Source organism: Oratosquilla oratoria, chromosome 10 (genome assembly GCF_046742065.1).
Source record: "Oratosquilla oratoria isolate Oo_2021 chromosome 10, ASM4674206v1, whole genome shotgun sequence".
NCBI classification, from domain to species: domain Eukaryota; kingdom Metazoa; phylum Arthropoda; class Malacostraca; order Stomatopoda; family Squillidae; genus Oratosquilla; species Oratosquilla oratoria.
Window position 1 is genome coordinate 16,533,216 of NC_134786.1, and position 19,481 is coordinate 16,552,696.

The following is a 19,481-nucleotide window of genomic DNA, read 5'->3' on the forward strand; positions in this document are numbered from 1 at the left end:
TGTAAGGGGTATTGGGAAAGAGGAAGGAAGGGAGAAGACAGAAGATAGGGGTGAGTAGTAAATAGCTGTGTATGGATGACCCTGTGATGCATGGAAGGGAAAGGGTGGGGGATGGGGTGGGTGAGGGAGTATGTGTGAATGTTATTTTGACGCAGCCCAAAGGGATTTATCAGCTTTTCTTTTTCTGCATGAGGGGATGGAGAGGGGGGGGGGGTGCCAATTAAATGAAGCCTCCTTGCTGTGGATATGTTGTGTCTTGCTACTTTTCTTCTGACCCAGGGCAGTGTGTGAGGTTCAAGGATGACCTGTCCTCTAGGAGGAGCCAAATTAAGAAGAAGGGGCAGTGAACAGGAGGGAGTATGTGGAGATGGAATGGGCGGGAGTGGATTTGATGCCTTTAACTTTGGCTACCTCCCTTGTTATATGATATATGTATAAAAATATTCATTCCACTGTAAACAGACAAGAACCATTTACTATTATCTTACTTAATATTGACACAATCAAAATCATCTATCACAAAATTTGTTTTTCACTTCCTTTTACATTCATTCCACTGTAAATTAATAAGAACCACTTATCAAACTTAATTCAATTGAATTATTTTGTATAGATACAATGTCAAGCCATCTAGAAAAAAATATATAAAATAAGACTTACTTAAGTCTATATTCTCTATTCTCTTTGGTATAGAGATAGCAAATAAGTCCTATGAGATCATATACTCTTGCACATGCTAGGACACACACAGGCATCGGATAATCAGGTGCCGTCTCCCCACCAATCAGGAGGTAGATGCTGATACGCCGAGAAGGAACATTGATGTGAGTCTGCAATATACAAAGAAAACTGTATTGACCTGTCCATTTACATACAAAATGGCCACTTCTCCATTATAAGGGAGATAGTCAGCCAAGGCATGAACCTACCCCTCAGGGTGATGGGACTGATCATCCTAACAGTCTAGGGAACAAAAACAGCTCACCCTTCACCCATCTCACACCCATTTAATGTCCATTTGTTTTCCTTTTTCTCTTAGCTCCATTTGGATTAAGGGTCACTGACTGGGTCTAAAGCAATGCAGCATGATACAGCACCTCTTCAACATGGCCCAACATTTGAAGCTGGTTTACCACTATTGTTGCAACCACCTCCCCACATGCACACACACACATTTCATCACCATGAGCCATGTGGGTTAGTAATGGAGGTGAATGTAAAGGTGCTGGGTGGAGGGTTAGAACTGGTGGTGGATAGGGATGGAGGGCCATAAGAGATGGCCTGCTTGTTGTTTGTGAATCACACTTCATTTGTGGTTGATTAAGGGGAGAAACTAAAGCAGTAAGTGAACAAGTTTGGAGGTGTGTAAGAGGAAAACGTCGAGAGTGAATGTGGGCAAAGGTGAAATAACAAGATGTGTGAGGGATGGTGATGGTGGTTGATGGGGGCTGGGAGAAGTGGAGAGTTTGGTGTATTTACCTAGTTGTACTCTACGGGAAGGGGAGCCATGCTTGTGGTGACCCGTCTTTGTACCTCACATCTAGTTTCTTAAATTCATGTACGGTATTGTTTTGTCCATTTTGTTCCAGAATCCATCACTCTGTGTGGAAAACTGTTTTTTTTATTTAGATCTCTTCTACAACTGTCCTTTTCTGAGTTTCTTTTCATTTCCCTTTGTTTTTCTTCTGCCCCAATTTAACAAGTCTTCTTTATCAAGAACTTCCATGTCTTTTATAATTCTATAAATGGCCAACAGATCTCCTCTTCTTGTCTGTTCCAGGGTTGGTAATTCCAGTTTAGACAATCTTTGCTCATATGTCAGCTTTGAAGTGTTGGGGCCATCTTTGTTGTTGCTCTTTGGATTCTTTCTATTTTCCTTATATTCTTTTTTGTACTGGGTGTTCATAGTGTCACTGCATATTCCAGTCTTGGTTTTATCAATTTGACTAGTATTTTTTTTTACTATTTCTTCATGTGAGGCAGTGGGCTGGAAGGTTGGTGTGAAGAACTGTAGTATGGGAGATGAATGGGTGTCCAGGTATTGTGGGAGGTAGATATTTGGAGATAGGTGCAGGGAGAAGGCTATATGAAAAATTTATTGTACCTATAGCTGTGTATGGAGCAGAGACTTGGACTTTAAGGGGTTGGGATGGATAGTTTGGGTGCATTTGAGATGAAGTATTTGAAGACTGAAATAGGTGTTACAAGAATGGGCAGTGACAAAAGGTGGTGAAGCTGAGAACGGGTAGAAAACAGAACTGTTGGACGGGTACATAAAAAATTGCTATGGAGATTTAGGTATATGGAAAGAATGAGAGGAAAACAGAAGCAGATGGGGTGAATTCGAGATTAAGACCAAGATTGAGGTAAAGAGGGACTTGAATAGTCAAGGAAAATCTGTGAAGCAGGTAAGAGAATGTCCAAGAGACAGGAGTAAACAGAGAACATCTTTGAATAAATAAGGTGATGCAGCCTGGTAGGGTGTTTTCTTTTCTGCTCTATTAACTTTTGTAAGTGGATAAAGAGAAGGTGGTCTCAATATACTTAAGTAGTGGGGGTAAACCAGCTTTAGCTGTGGATGTATTGCATCTTCCTGCAGAGATGACCCTTCATCCATGAAGTGTTGAGGTGTGAAGGGTATTAAATGGGTTTTGATGTGTATCTTTCTCCCACTTTTTTGTGAAAGGAAAGTTAACAACTACTGAAAGCTCCCCTACTCCCACTAGCCAATGACACATAAAGAGACCCACACTAATAAAACAGACAAGAGTATGAAGTTTCCTCAAATGGAAGGGCCCAAGGACTGTTACGTGCTATTCTGGGGTTATGGATTCCCAGTCAGTGAAACTCAAAGCAACAATTATTATCATAACGCATTAGATATTCATACTTCCAACTTCTCTTTCAAAGGTGACCTCTTCAATTATATACTTACATTGCCATCGTATTTTGCGTATTCTACAAATGGGTTAGTGGGACCTTGTGGAAACTGGCGCAGCAACTGCGACAGTAAAGAGACAGGCTGTTGCTGGGAGGGTACTAATTCTTGCTTTTGGTTTGTTCTTTGTATCACAGCTTTCCGAGCAAACATTTCATTTAACTCATCCTCTGGAAGATACAAAACAGAAAGAGATAAAACTCAGAATGAGCAGCATATTAACGACTTCGGTCAAATGTAGGCATCATGAGGTGAGAGCGGGTACACGAGGGTGCCAGTGTCGGTGTCTTGATAATATATATATTTTTTGTAGTTGTACGTGGGTTATCCCCAGATTCTGTGGATTGGTTTGGTCACATTTTCTGTGTTTATTATTATACATATATATATATACCAAAGGCTTTTTCCCCCCATTACACAAGAGGTAGCCAAAAGACATACATACATATACCAAAGGCTTTTTCCCCCTTACACGGGGGGTAGCCAAAAAGAAAAAGGCATACAAATCACTCCCAACCATTTCATTTCCCATACATTTCACTCCCCTCCTCCCTCCCTCCTATCTTGGCACCTCCTGGATGATGGGTCATCCCTGCATCTTATCCACTGCCCTGGGTCAGAAGCAGTGTCGCAAGACACAGCACATCCACAGCAAGGCCACTTCATTAAATTGGCGACCCCCTACTCTCTGTCCCCTCATGCAGAAAAGGAGATGGGGAGAAATCCCTTCAGGCTGCATCAATTTATTTCTCATAAATACATCACAGCATCATCCATAAACAGCTATTCTCCATTCACCCCTATCTTCTGTCCTCTCTAGTCCTTCCTCAACAAACATTACCCTCTTTCCCAATACCCCTTTTACCCCATCCATCCATCTCATCCTAGGGTGCCCCCTCATGTTCACTCCTTCAACACCTCTTTTACTAATATTTCTTCACACATTCTTTCTATGCGTCCAAACCATCCTGATACTCTTTCATCAACCCTATCTCCCAACTTCCTTTCCACCCCTGTTCTCCTCCTCACCTCCTCATTTCTAACGCTATCTAGCCTAGTAACCTCTATCGTATTACTCAGAGTAAAAGAGAACAAGTAATACAGCAGTAGTGTGATACATTGTGCATATGGCAGCTGATACTGCGCATGAGAATTTGACTCATACTGAAGTGGTTAAAAAGAAAAACATAAATGCAAAGTTACAACATGCACACACACACAAATGTGCACATAGCTTGTCAACATATCAACGACTGGCGCTCTTGGGGACTACATTAAAAACAAGACCTCTCATCATTGCCATAATATCAGGATACCTACGTTGTGTTCAATGGGATGGGGGAGTGATTGTGGATGACTGAGGTAAGCTAATATACTAAAAATAGTGAGTATTAAAGGAAGATGGGAATGAAAACAGGCCAGACGAGAGCCCTGGTGGCGGAGCAGCAGAATGAAATGTAAACAAGAGCATGGAGACCCCATTAGGCATAAGGGGCTTATTAGATAACTACAAAGAAAAGCCATTTTCAGGATATCAACACAATAGAGGTAACTTGAGTAGAATTATGGACAGAGAGGGAAACGAGAGTTTTGAAAGAATTAGTTTCAAGGGTCATTGATCAACAAGATATTACAAAGAGATTGGTGAATTAAGAAAAGCAAATGCAGAAACAAATTGGGAAGTGAATGCCCTATCAAACAAATTGGTTGAGGTAAAATGAGAAAATGAGGAATTGAAAAACAAAGATACTGCAAATATCACCATAAAAGAGATGAATGAATAAATGAAGGCAATGACTGAGAAAATTGGAGGAAGTATAGGCAAGGAGAAGATACAACAACTCAAGAAGGAATAGAAAAAAAAATCACGTAAAACATAAGGTATCTTTAAATGAAATTGTTCAGCAACAAATGCAGGAGAATGCTAAGGAAATAGTCATTCAGGTGATCAATGAAAAGGAAAATTTGGTGAGAGATATAGTAGATAAAAAGAAGTGTATAGTAATATTTAGTTTAAAAGAAAAAAAGAATCCAGTTGGATTCGTGAGGGACAAAGAAGAGAAAGAATTAGCAAGACATGTTTTGAGAGTAGTACAAGATAAAGAGCAAGAATTAGAAAAGGAAATAGAGAAAGTGCACAGAATGGGAAAGTATGTAGAAGGAAATCGACCCCTAAAGATCAACCTGAGTTCACAAAGGACAGAGGAAGAGATACTAGCAAAAAAAAAGAGAAAAGAACGAAGATTGAGAAAAAAGTTCTTCTGGAGTGTGTTCAACATGAGACTGAGAAAATGGTATATTCAAGAAAAGGAAACAAAATGAAAAAAAAGAGTGCAGAAAATTAAAAGTGGCTTATACTAATAAAAATGGTTTAATTTCCGGATTAAATAAGCTTAATGATTACTTGTCAGAAGCAAAACCAGACATAATGGCAGTTGTAGAGACAAAATTAAGGGGTTCACTATCACTTAACAGAGTTGGAAATGGATTTTATAATCACTGGCTTAGAAACAGAGGAAAAACAAGGCGGAAGAGTCATGTTCTTGGCTAAGAAAAATTTAAATGTGACGAAGGTTACAAATGGACGGAACAGTGGGGAAATTATCATGATAAAAGTTTAAGATAAGGACATGAAAAAGTGTATTTGTGGTGTACGATATGTACGATATGTTGGGCCGACATATCGGCAACGCGCAAGCCGTTGTCGGCGCTGCCACGCACTGCCGGGGCAGTACACTGTAGACCATGCCACAAAGTATATTGTACATGGCGCAGTGAGAGATCAAACCTACGCTACCCACCATGGCTGGACGTGCACGAGAAAGACCCACCTATACCCCCAGATCCACCCACAGGAGAGTGTTGGGTGGATCACAGACGCCACAGACGCCGACAGCACTCGAGCAGGCTCACCGGCTGCTCCTGGCGCAAACCGACGCCATCGTCTCCCTACAGCAGCAGCTAGCAGCGCGCCCTGCTCAGACCACATCAGTCTCACGGTCGTCAGCCCCTGAGAAGTGCGACATGGACATGTCCACAGCAGCGTTCCGGTCGTGGAGACGTTCGATGCAGTGTTGGCTGGACCTGAATGGGTGGGCACCGACGGAGGCCGTCCTGTACATCCGCCTCCATTACACGCCTCCTCTGCAACGCTCCTTAGATGCCAGGTTCACCGCAGCCGAGTGGCAGGCACTGACCGTCAAGGAAGCCTTGGACTCTGTCAGTGGCATCGCCCTCCAGGCGACCAACCAGGCTGCGTGACGTAGCGAATGTGAGCCTGAAACCCATGGGCGCAGTTACCTGTCGCATGCAACATGGCAGCAGGTTCACGACGCAAGAGGTCTTCGTCGTGAAGACCGCCTCCTGTTGCTACATTTCCTTACAGGCCTGTAAGGATCTGGGTTTGGTACACCCTAACTTCCCGCACCAGCCCGCAGTTGCAGCATCGGCTGCCCCCGAGTCAACTGACGGCGCACTGCCGCTGCCGCGGCCTACCTCAGTCCCGTTCACCTCGCTAGAAGAAAATGTGCCACAGCTAGAGAACTGGCTTCTCCGCCATTTTTTCCGGGTCAACGTTCAATACTGACAGGAGCCCTCTGCCAGTAATGGAAGGTGAGCCACATGCCATCCACCTGCTCCCGGACGCCAAGCCCTACGCCTGCCATACACCGGCTACGGTGCCGAAACACTGGGAGGCGGTGGTGAAGAAGCAGCTGGACGAGGACGTGAGGAAGGGAATCTTGGAGCCGGTACCAGTTGGAGAGGCAACAGAATGGTGCGCAAGGATGGTGGTGGTCGCGAAGAAGTCGGGCCAACCGAGACGCACCATCGACTACCAGAAACTCAATGCCGCCTGCAGGAGAGAGACCCACCACACTCCTACACCGTTTGACATGGTATCTGGCATCCCACGCCACACCTACAAGACAACAGCAGATGCTCACTGGGGCTTCCATCAGGTAGAGCTACAGGAAGCCAGCAGAAGGCTTACTACCTTCATCACACCTTGGGGCAGGTATAGGTACTGTAGAACCCCCATGGGCCACTGTGCTGCTCCGGATGCCTATACCAGAAGGTACGACGACGCCATCGCTGGGATCCCAAGAAAATTCAAGTGTGTGGACGATACCCTGCTGTACGACGCCAGCGTGGAAGACGCCTTCTGGCACACGTATGATTTTCTGGAGACGTGTGCCATGAAAGGTGTGACCCTGAAACCAGAAAAATTCAGGTTTTGTAGAAGGCAGGTGGACTTTGTGGGCTTTCATGTAGGCTGGGACGCCTACAAGCCCACGGAAGAAAGACTGGCCGCCATCAGGAACTTTGACATGCCTGTCGAACCATCCATAACAGACATACGCTCCTGGCATGGGTTCGTCAACCAGCTGGCACCTTTCCTAGCCACCGCTCCAGTCATGGAGCCATTCCGAGAGTTACTACGGAGACCACAGGGGAGGAAAGTCTACTGGGACGAAAACCTACAGGAAAAGTTTCGGCAAGCCAAAGAAGTAGTCTGCAAGCTCGCCAAAGAAGGCCTAACATATTACGACAAGGACAGACCTACGGTGGTAGTGACGGACTGGAGCAAGGTGGGCATTGGCTTTGTCATTCTACAGCAATACTGCCCCTGCCCCCTGAGAGAGGCTCCCTTCTGCTGCAAGAGCGGGTGGCGCTTGGCGCTGTGTGGCAGCCGTCACCTAACACCCGCGGAGGCAGGTTACGCACCGGTGGAGGGCGAAGCTCTGGCTGTCGCATGGTGCCTCCGTAAAGCTCGCCTTTTCCTGCTTGGATGCCCCAATCTCCTCATAATCACCGACCACCGTCCGCTAGTGAAGCTCCTGGGGGACAGAGAGCTGAAGGACATAGTGAACCCAAGACTGTTTGCCCTGAAGGAGAAAACGCTGCAATATAGGTTCCAGATCAAGTACCTCCCAGGTAAGCGCAACTCTGCAGCCGATTTCTTGTCCCGTTACCCAGCGCTCTGTGCACCACCGGACGTCATAGATGAAGAGCTGGCCAACGACATGGAAGCTGCTGTAGCGGCCGCAACAGTGGCGGTGCTCGACAGCGATGACCAAATAGCCCTGGAGAACTCGGCAGTGGTGCAGGCCGCCGCCGATGACCCAGACTATCAGCTACTCATCGCGAAAGTGACAGCAGGAGATTGGCACCCACAACGGGCTCAAGAGCTGACCTGCCTGCGACAGTTCTATGGAGTCAGGGACAGACTGGCGGTGTCGCAAGGGCTGGTGACATACACCTACGAACAAGGAGCGGTCCGTTTAGTGGTACCTGCAGCACTGAGACACCGTGTGGCAGCAAACCTCCACGCAAGCCATCAAGGTTTAGACGGGATGCTACGAAGGGCGAGACAGGCTGTGTACTGGCCTGGCATGGAAGGTGACCTACAGCACCACAGAGACACCTGTGCCAGCTGTAACACGCACTCACCCTCGCAAGCCGCCGAACCCCTCACCCTGACACCCCCACCCCAGTACCCATTCCAACACACCGTGGCAGACCTGTTCCAGCTCGACGGACGAGTATACTTAGCGTACGCAGACAGGCTCACGGGCTGGCTGGAAATAGCGCACTTGACCAGCGGAGCTACATCAAGCAAGCTCTCGTCAACACTTCGACAGTACTTCCATCGGTGGGGCGCACCAGAGTCAATCTCGACAGACGGTGGAACCAACCTAACCAGCGAGGAGATGCGCAACTTCTTTGGGAAATGGGGAGTGAAGGGAAGAATCGCCTCTGCTCACTTCCCACAGTCGAACGGGCGTGCAGAGGCGGCAGTCAAGTCTGCCAAGAGGCTACTTCGCGACAACACAGGCGTCGGAGGGAGCCTTGACACCGACAGAGCAGCTATGGCGTTACTGCAGTACTTAAACACGCCTCTACGCGGGGTGAACAAGTCACCAGCGCAGCTGGCTATGGGCAGGCAGCTGCGGGACGGTGTCCCCGTCCACAGGCAACACTACAAAGTGGACATCCACTGGCGACACGCCCTCCGGACAAGGGAGCGTGAGGCAGTACGGCAACAGGAAGCATGGGTTGGGAAACAAGGCACACCCAGATCGCTGCCCCCATTAACGCTTGGTACCCGTGTGTTTGTGCAAGACCAGTCCACGAAGCTGTGGGACAGACGAGGCGTGGTCAGTGAAATCCTGCCGCATCGTCAATATACAGTCAAACTCGAGGGAAGTGGACGACTGACGCTACGCAACCGCAGGCATCTGCGAGCCGTAAGAGGCTCATCTCAACTCACAACACGGACAAACCCAAGCTCTCCTCCTCCACCAACTCCTCGACTCCACACACAGCAAGAGACGGTGGATCGCCCACGGCGTCGTGTCAAACAACCGGCATGGATGGCGGATTTTATTACCACACCCTCACATTAGATATATGCGTGTATAGCTGTTTGTATTTACGTGTGCATTTTTGTACAACTACAATTTTTTATTTTTTTTCTTGGTTCATCTTATACCTTGTAAGATACTCTGATTAAATTTACATTCCTTTATGTTTATATTCGTGAATGTTACTGCAGTCAGATAGTACAATGTCCATACATTTGTGAATGCCATGTACATGTATTATCTTGGGGGGAGATGTACGATATGTACGATATGTTGGGCCGACATATCGGCAACGCGCAAGCCGTTGTCGGCGCTGCCGCGCACTGCCGGGGCAGTACACTGTAGACCATGCCACAATAAAGTATATTGTACATGTGGTGATTTATATTTCCCCAAAAATGGGTTCTTGGAGAGATTACTCTAAAATGTTAGAAGATACAAGGATTTCATTATATGAGATGCTGAAACATGGAGGAAATGTGGTACTTATGGGAGATTTCAACTGCAAAGAAATCTGTTAGGAAGAGATGACAGTGAAAAGTGGAGAGGAATTATAGGGAAATGTATTACTTGACATCACTATGGAATATACAATGACACAGTGGATAAAAGAAAACACCAGATATAGAAATAATGAAGAACTGTTGAGACTGGATTTATTTCTATGTCAGAACCTGAAATTGTGGATAAAATTTGGGAAGTGACCACTGATTATTTGAGCTAGAACTAAAGGAGGAAATATATATGGAGAGAAATGAGAAATACAGAGAAGAGATACTGGTATATAGTAAAATGGACTTTGTGAAACTTAAGAAAAAAATTCAAGAAGAGTAGGAAAAAATTCCACAATCAAGAGACATGTGTGGAAGAAAAATGGAAGATTTTGATGGAAATCTATAATGAAAGTGTGGATAAATATGTACCAAGACAAAAATAGGAAAAGGAATACATTAAGTGCAGGTTTAACAGAAGGTGCAGCAAGGCAAAAAAAAAAAAAGAAGATATAAAGCTCGAGGAAAAAAAAAAAAAATCCTAGAAAGTGGCAAATATATATTAATGAAAGAAATGAATATTTAAAAATACGTAGGGAAGAAAAAAGAAATTATGAAACTGACATAATAGAAAAATGTAAGGATCAACCAAAACTACTCTATTGATATATGAACATTAGATTGAAAAACAAGCAAGAAATAGAGAAACTATGCCAGGGGAACTTGGAATAAACAGAAGATATAGAAATGGCTGAGGTCATGAGTAAACATTTCAAATCAGTTTTCACTAGAAAAAAAGATGGCACTGGGAAGAAGGACAAGAAGTGAAATCCCACCCCCCATGGGAGAAATAATAGCAACACAAGCTGAAATAATGGACCAAATAACAAGGCTTGATGTCAGGAAATCACATGGCCCAAATGGAATTGCAAACAGGATACTAAAAGGAAAAAATGCCAGAAGACTAGAAAAAAGCCAACATACATATACCAAGGCTTTTTCCCCCTTACAAGGGGGGTAGCCAAAAAGAAAAAGGCACAAAATCACTCCCACCCATTCCACCCCTGAATACACTCCACTCCCCTCCACCCTCCCTCTTATCTTGGCACCTCCTGGATGACAGGTCATCCTTGCATCTTGTCCACTGCCCTGGGTCATAGGCAGTTTCGCAAGACACAGCACATCCACAGCAAGGCCGCTTCATTAAATCGGCGACCCCCACTCTCCGTCCCCCCATTGCATAAAATGAGAGGACGGGGAGAAATCCCTTCGGGCTGCATCAAATTTTGCTCACATACTACCTCACCCCCCATCCACCCGCCCATTCCACCTCATGCTATCACAACATCATCCATATACAACCATTCTCCATTCACCCCTGTCTTCTGTCCTCTCCCGTCCTTCCTCAACAGACATTCCCCTCTTCCCCAAAGCCCCCTTCACCCCATCCATCCACCTCATCCTAGGACATCCCCTCATGTTCACTCCCTCCACATCTGCCTTCCACACCTCTTTTACTAGTCTTTCTTCACTCATTCTTTCCATGTGTCCAAACCATCCTAATACTCTTTCATCAACCCTATCTCCCAGCTCCTTTTCCACCCCTGTTCTCCTCCTCACCTCCTCATTTCTCATACTATCTAGCCTAGTAACCCCCATCATACTTCTCAGACACCTCATCTCAAACACATTCAAACTCCTTCTCTCTTCCTGTCTTATGTTCCATGTTTCTGCCCCATACAGTGCTGTTGGCACAATCACTCCTTCATACAGTCTCCTCTTAGCATCTATTCCCAAATATCTATTCCTCATTACACTCTTTAATCCACCAAGGCATTTACTCGCTTCTCTCAATCTACATTCTACCTCCACTTTCACTCCACCTTTCCCTGCCACATTTGCACCCAAGTATCTAAAACTATCCACTTCCTCCAGTCGCTCTCCCTTAATGCTCACTTCCAGTCTACTGCCACTTTCACCCCTTGTACATCTCATCACCTTACTTTTACCCACATTTATCTTTAGCTTTCTTCTATCACATACTCTCCCAAACTCTGCCACCAACTTCCTCAATACCTCCTCCGATCCTGCCACAAGCGCAGTGTCGTCCGCAAACAACAACTGGCTCACCTCCCACAAACAGGATACTAAAAGGAAAAAATGCCAGAAGACTAGAAAAAAGCCAACATAGTACCAATATATAAAGGAGGAAATAAGGAAGACCCAACAAATCACAGACTGGCTTCCCTTACAAGTACAGTAGCCAAAGTTTGTGAAAAAGTTATCAAAAATAGATGGACAAAACATCTGGAGAACAACATACTAAACCCAAGAGAATTTGGATTCAGACAGGGAAGATCACATGCCACAAATCTGATCTGTTTTTATTCAAGTCTATTAGATATAATATAGGAAAGGGACAGATTGGCTGATTGTGCTTTCCTACATACATACATACATATACCAAGGCTTTTTCCCCCTTCCAAGGGAGGTAGCCAAAAAGGGAAAGGCATAAAAACACTCCCACCCATTTCATCCCTAAATACACTCCACACCCCTCCCACCCTTCCTCTCATCTGAGCACCTCCTGGATGACGGGTCATCCCTGCACCCTGCCCACCGCCCTGGGTCAGAAGCAGTGTCGCAAGACACAGTACATCCACAGCGAGGCCACTTCATTTAATCGGCGACCCCCCCTCTCCGTCCCCCTTTGCATATAAGGCGAGGACGGGGAGAAATCCCTTCGGGCTGCGTCAAAATTTACTCACACATACTACCCCACCCCCCACTTCCCCGCCCATTCCTCCTCATGCAGTCACATCATCATCCATATACAACCATTCTCCACTCACCTCTATCTTCCGTCCTCTCCCTTCCTTCCTCAACAGACATTCCCCTCTTCCCCAAAGCCCCCTTCACCCCATCCATCCACCTCATTCTAGGACGTCCCCTCATGTTCACTCCCTCCACATCTGCCTTCCATACCTCTTTTACAAGTCTTTCTTCACTCATTCTTTCCATGTGTCCAAACCATCCTAATATTCTTTCATCAACCCTATCTCCCAAATCCTTTTTCACCCCTGTTCTCCTCCTCACCTCCTCATTTCTCACTCTATCTAGCCTAGTAACCCCCACCATACTTCTCAGACACCTCATCTCAAACACATTCAAACTCCTTCTCTCTTCTTCTCTTATGTTCCACGTTTCTGCCCCATACAGTGCTGTTGGCACAATCACTCCTTCATACAGTCTCCTCTTCGCATCCATTCCCAAATGACTATTCCTCATTACACTCTTTAATCCACCAAGGCATTTACTCGCTTCTCTCAATCTAAATTCTACCTCCACCTTCACTCCACCTTTTCCTGCTACACTTGCACCCAAGTATCTAAAACTATCCACTTCCTCCAGTCGCTCTCCCTTAATGTTCACTTCCAGTCTACTGCCACTTTCACCCATTGTACATCTCATCACCTTACTTTTACCCACATTTATCTTTAGCTTTCTTCTATCACATACTCTCCCAAACTCTGCCACCAGCTTCCTCAATCCCTCCTCTGACCCTGCCACAAGCGCAGTGTCGTCCGCAAACAACAGCTGGCTCACCTCCCACTTTTCTCCATTTTCTTTAACCATCTCCAATCCCTGACTCACTACCCTAGCATTCACCTCTCGCACCACCCCATCCATGTATAAGTTGAACAGCCAGGGCGACATAACGCATCCTTGACGAAGTCCCACCTTTACTTCAAACCACTCACTCTCTCCATTTCTAATCCTAACACATGCTCTACTACTCTCATAAAAACTCTTGACAGCTCCCAAAAGCTTTCCTCCTATCCCATAAATCTGCATAACCTCCCACAGTGCCTTTCTGTCTACCCTATCATAAGCCTTTTCCAGATCCATGAAAGCCCAAAAAACATCCTTCCCCTTTCCTATAGCTTTCTCACATATCTGTCTTACTACAAAGATCTGATCTACACAACCTCTACCCGTCCTAAATCCACACTGTTCCTCACCAATTACTCCCTCTGTTCCTCTCCTAATCCTCTCAATTAAGATCCTCCCATAAGCCTTCCCTACTACACTCAACAGGCTAATCCCTCTGAAATTACTACATTCACACTTGTCCCCTTTTCCCTTGTAAAGAGGAACTATACAGGCACTACTCCAGTCCTCCGGTACTCTACCCTCTCTCCAGCAAACATTAAATAACCTCACCAACCAGTCCACCATCACTGCACCTCCCTTTTTCAGACATTCTGCATGACATCCATCCAGACCAGGTGCCTTACCTGCTTTCATCATCTTTACAGCTGCCTTCACCTCATCCTTCCTTATTTCTCCTCCATTCTCCTCACTCATCACTCTCATTTTCTTCGCATTTCCCACTGCAGCTATCTTTCCTTCCCTATCCTCCTTCACATTCAGCAACTCCCTAAAATATTCTGCCCATCTTCCCCTCACTGCCATCTCTTCCATTATCAACTCTCCATCTGTACCTTTTACCTTTTCTTCCCTACTTGTGCTTTCCTAGACCTATAAAAAGCTTTTGATAAAGTGCCACAGAAAACTATTACGAAAACTGAAAACCATTGGAGGGGTACAAGGTAAACTACTAGAATGGATGGAGGATTTCTTGCATGGAAGAAAAATGAGAGTACTGCTCAGAGATAAGGATTCTATTTGGGATGAGGTGATTAGTGGAGTTCCACAGGGATTGGTACTGTCTCCAATAATGTTTTCTATTTATGTGAATGACACAGATGAGGGTGTGGACAGTTACATGATCTTCTTTGCTGATGACACAAAGTTGTTGAGAAAAGTGAGCATTGAAATAGATTGAGTCACTGCAGAGAGATCTGAACAGGGTTTGGAAATGGAGTCAAAAGTGGGAAGTGGACTTCAACATTAAGAAATGTAACATGATGGAATTTGGAAAAAGTAAAAACAGGATATCAGGACAATATAAAATCAGTGAAAAGAAAGTAAAGAAAGTGGGATTTGAAAAAGACCTGGGAGTAATCATCACAAAGAATATGTCCCTTGATAAACAGATAAACAAAATTGTCGGAGAAACCTACAACTTGTTGAGATCAATAAAAATGGCATTTACTTAGTTGGACAAAGATATGGTGAAGAAAATACTAGTCACACTGATAAGACCAAGACTGGAGTATGCAGCGACACTATGGTCACCAGTAACAAAAAGAATACAGGTAAATGTCGACTTACGATGGCATTAGGTTTCGATAGAGCCATCGTAAGACGATTTCATCGTAAGTCGATCCCCAATTTGTGTATCACTCTGTTCCGTGGTCACTGTACCTAGCCTACCTGTATATTAACCACCAGAGATACTGAATATAGCCTATTAAACATGTACAGTAGTTTATTTAATTATTTTTATCCTTTTTACCATATTCAAACACTATAATATGTATTTTCAGTACGGAACTTAAATCTCGCGGGCAGCAGCCAATGCCAGCCGTACGACGTGACGTAATAATACTCGCATCATAAAATATAGTCACCGCTTATATCGATCGTTCTCTCTTTCACCCGCGAATTTTGAAAACCACAGAGAATGGGATTCAGGGTACATTTGAGAGAATGTAAAAACACAGGGGCAACTACAATAAATATAATCAAGACGCCGATATGGCAGCGTCGCGAATCCACTTGCTCCTCATGACGCCTACGTGTGCGGCACCGTATGGAAGGGGTTAAATTATCATATCGTCGTCGTCGTCGTCGTCATCGTAAAGTCGAACAATCGTAAGTCGCGGCCATCATAAGTCGACGTTTACCTGTACAAGGAAAATTGAAAGCATCCAAAGAGGAACTACAAAAATGGCCCCCACACTTTCAGAACTGTCATATGAAGAGAGATTGCCAAAACTAGAGTTACTAACCCTGGAACAAAGAAGAGAAAGAGGAGACTTGTTGACCATCTATAGAATCATGAGAGGTATGGAATTCCTTGATAGAGAAGACTTATTAAATTGGGATATGGAAAGAAACTTAAAAAGGACAGTTATAGAGGAGACCTGAAAAAGAACAGCTTTCCCCAAAGAGTGGTGGATGTATGGAACAAACTGGACAAAATGATAGTGTGTGCACAAACCATACACGAATTTAAGAACAATTCAGATACTGCGAGATACGGAGATGGGACACCACGAGCATAGCTCCCCTTCCTATAAGATACAACTAGGTAAATGCACACCAAGAACCACTTCTCCATAATAAAAGGGATGACCCAATCTAGCCACATTCCCACCCTTCACCATTCCACGCCATTTGTTATCCCTTATATCTATGCTTTTTATGGATGAAAGGTCACCCCTGTCTCCACCCCACTACTTGGGTCAGACACAATGCAGCAAGACACAGCACCTCCACAGTAGGGCCTTATAATTGAAGCTGATTTACCCCAACCTCTTTATCACCCAGTGACCCTTCCCTTTCATCCACTTGAGAATTTACAGACGAGACAAGAAAAAATCCATCCGAGCTGCATCAATTTCTCATCCATTAACATCCACTCCCCTCTTGCACCTATATCTTGTCCTCTCTCTTCCCTACTTGACAGACATTTCCCTTATACCAAAGACCCCCTTCATCCCATTCCTGGTTTCTCTTCTTGTGTTCAATCCACTCAATCTACCTTCCACACTTTTTTTTTCACACATACTTTTCCCCAAACTATCCCATTATTCTTTGATCAACCTACCAGCTTTCTTTTCAATCATGTTCTCAGCCACACCTATTACTCATTTTATCCATGTCACTCACTCCACACTTCACCTCAAACACATTTAGGCTCCTCTTTTCAACCTCCCTTAAATTCCAAGTCTGTCCATTACAAGGTCATGGGCACAATCATCCTTTCCTATGGTCTTCTCTTTGAGTTCATCCCTGAATACCTGTTCCTCGTGAGAATTTTCATCCCTCCACCCCACCCCTTGGAAATTTATTTGCTTCCCTTGTTCTATAATTCACCTCCACCCCAACTCCTGTATTTCCTCCTAAATGTGACCCTAAATACTTGAAGCTCTTCACTCAAGTGTAACTCCTTTCAAACTTACCTCCAACTTACTGCCACCATCTCCCCTTGTACATCCCATCACCTTACTTTTACCCATATCTACTTTCAGTTTTGTCTCTCTAGAACCTATGATGGGTACCTGTTTGTGGTAGTCCTACAATATAGACCTATTTTTAAAACCCATTAACCACTTTCACTGTCATCAGGAGGTGCAGCCTTAAGGAACTGATGCTCAGTCTCCAAACTGGGCCAAGGATTTCTATTAACTTCAACTCTATTCTCTTACACCTTTTCACACATGGAGAACTGACACCTTGCAACAGCTCTCTTCCTTCTAATGCTTTCAGCTGGTGACATACAAACAGTCCCACATCAATACAATACAGACAACAATCCAAAGTTTCTTCCCAAAGAGATCAACTAATCATTGGGGGTCATGATAAAAATGCATTTATACATACATACCCCGATGGCTTTTTTCCCCTTACAAGGGAGGTTGCCAAAGTCAAAGGCATAAATCCACTCCCAACCATTTTATCCCCACATAAGCCACTCCCATTAACCACCCATCCCTCCCTCTCTTCTTGGCGCCTCCTAGTGATGGGTCATCCCTATATCTCACCCACTGCCCTGGGTCAGAAGCAATGTAGCAAGACAGCACATCAACAGCAAGGCCACTTCATTTAATCAGCAACCCCCCCTCTCCATTCTCTCTATTCCCTCATTGCACTTATAAAAAACAATAATAAATAAATCAATCATGGAGCATTAGTACAAGATGTTTACTGATCATGAGCCAACATCAAACCAACCATACAACTTTGATGCTTCCATAAAACATGATCAGCTTTGTTGAGTTACATTATTGGAGCAATGTTCAAATATAGATGCATTTCTTAATGAGAAAATGACTGAATATTTGATAGTTCAAAGGGTCGTACTGTACTATTGAGTTTCTTGAATATAACTTTTACCTGTAGGGGGATTTGGATTCACCTGCCAGGCGACTCTTCTCACTTTAACTGCACTCTTTTTCTCCTTCCTCAGTTTCTCTATCCTCTGCTGTGTATTAGACCTGATGCGTCGACCACCAAAGTCCATATCTGCAATGCAAATTATTTGTAAGAGAAACAATTTTGTAAAAAGAAAAAGAAAAGGAAAAAAAAAAAAAAAAAAAAATGCAATGCACTTCCTATTGGGGTGACCCCTGGATTTCCTCAAGCCTAATAAATACCATGCTGTTCTATAAGAAGGCTTTCAGTCCAAACAAACCTCATGAGAAAAGCATGAATATGACTACCTTGGTCATGACAACCAATATACAACACCTTGTGACATATCTTCTCTTTCATTATCATAAAGCACAAAATATATATAATGTACTACAGAATTCCTTTAGCATGTAGAAAATGCCACTTATGTAGAGGCTTTATTGGAGCTACCTCAATTAAATCTTTCTGCTCATGACATTTTTCTGTGATTAACACCAGACAATATCATTCACTGCAAGGAAAAACCTCAACCAGACGTAAAAGAATCAACATTCACCTGGAACAACTATTTCTTTGTTAAGGATGAAAAATATCTAACACTTACACTGGAAATTTTAATAGTAGATAAAATAAATCCACAGAGAAGTAATATTCATACACGAAACTGGAAACAAATTAAGCTGCATTGAAGTTTCTACAAACACTAAAAATGAGATTAAAAGATCATTTGTCTTATTAAGGCATGGCTTAAAAATATAGTCACCATGTCCTTGCTCATATATTCAACTATGCTAAGAAAGCTGATAAAGTAATAGGGAAGAGATAGAAGTATGTTTGTGAGGAAAAAGATAAGTTAGCAATGAGTGGCACTAAATTCAAAAGGGAAGGATGAGTTGGAGCTTGGAAATATGGTGGGTAGGGCATCTTGTTGTATCACTTCTGAAATGGGCAGTGCGCTGGAGATAAGGATGACACCTTCATCTATGAAGAGCTAAGATGAGAGGGAAACAAGGGAGTGGATGCATGCCTTTGACTTAGCTACTTCTCTTATAAGAGGCAGGAAGCTGCTGATATATGAATTGGTATATGGATAGAGGGCATCAGGAACAACAAGGGGGGACAGGAGGGAAGAAGTAGCAGGGTTTTTAAGAGTACATACAGTTCTGGTAGTGAGAAAAGTGAAAAGGAGAGGAAGGCTTTTCAGATTTACTTAAATGAGTGTATACATTTTTTTCATAGGATAAACTTATAATAGAGTAGGATACCTAATCCCATCACTCCATCCCACTTTGTTGACTTTTACTATTCACATGGGCTACACAGTGACAGAATTCTTTCCTCTCCCTACCACAGGGGACAAAAGCAAAAAACAAAAAGTACACTCAAAGAAGTGGTACAGGACTAGGTTTCAGAGGGAACAGCATAACGGAGGGGTAGTTGTAGTACAAAAGTAGTGTCATTCCTGTAGGAGTAGAGATGTTACTCTAACATAGATAAAATGATGTGTGGCTCTAGTTTGTAGGGGCACATCAAAACAATCCCTAAAGCAATGGCTGCATGCTACTGTGCAGAGGGTGTTCATGCCTCTGATTTGGTTACCTCCTTTATAAGGAGGAAGAAGCCCATGGTATATAGATAGAG

The 19,481-nt window shown here is 44.0% G+C and overlaps 1 protein-coding gene across 1 annotated transcript in view; it reads right to left on the reverse strand.

The window, feature by feature from the left end:
• Positions 1 to 660: 660 nt before the first annotated feature.
• Positions 661 to 19,481, reverse strand: part of Sin1 (SAPK-interacting protein 1) — a gene marked incomplete at its 3' end in the record, with an annotated part of 28,152 nt that continues 9,331 nt past the window's right edge. The window contains 3 exon segments of the mRNA XM_076191332.1: positions 661 to 830; positions 2,936 to 3,108; positions 17,823 to 17,951. Coding sequence (XP_076047447.1) covers positions 661 to 830; positions 2,936 to 3,108; positions 17,823 to 17,951 — 472 coding nt within the window.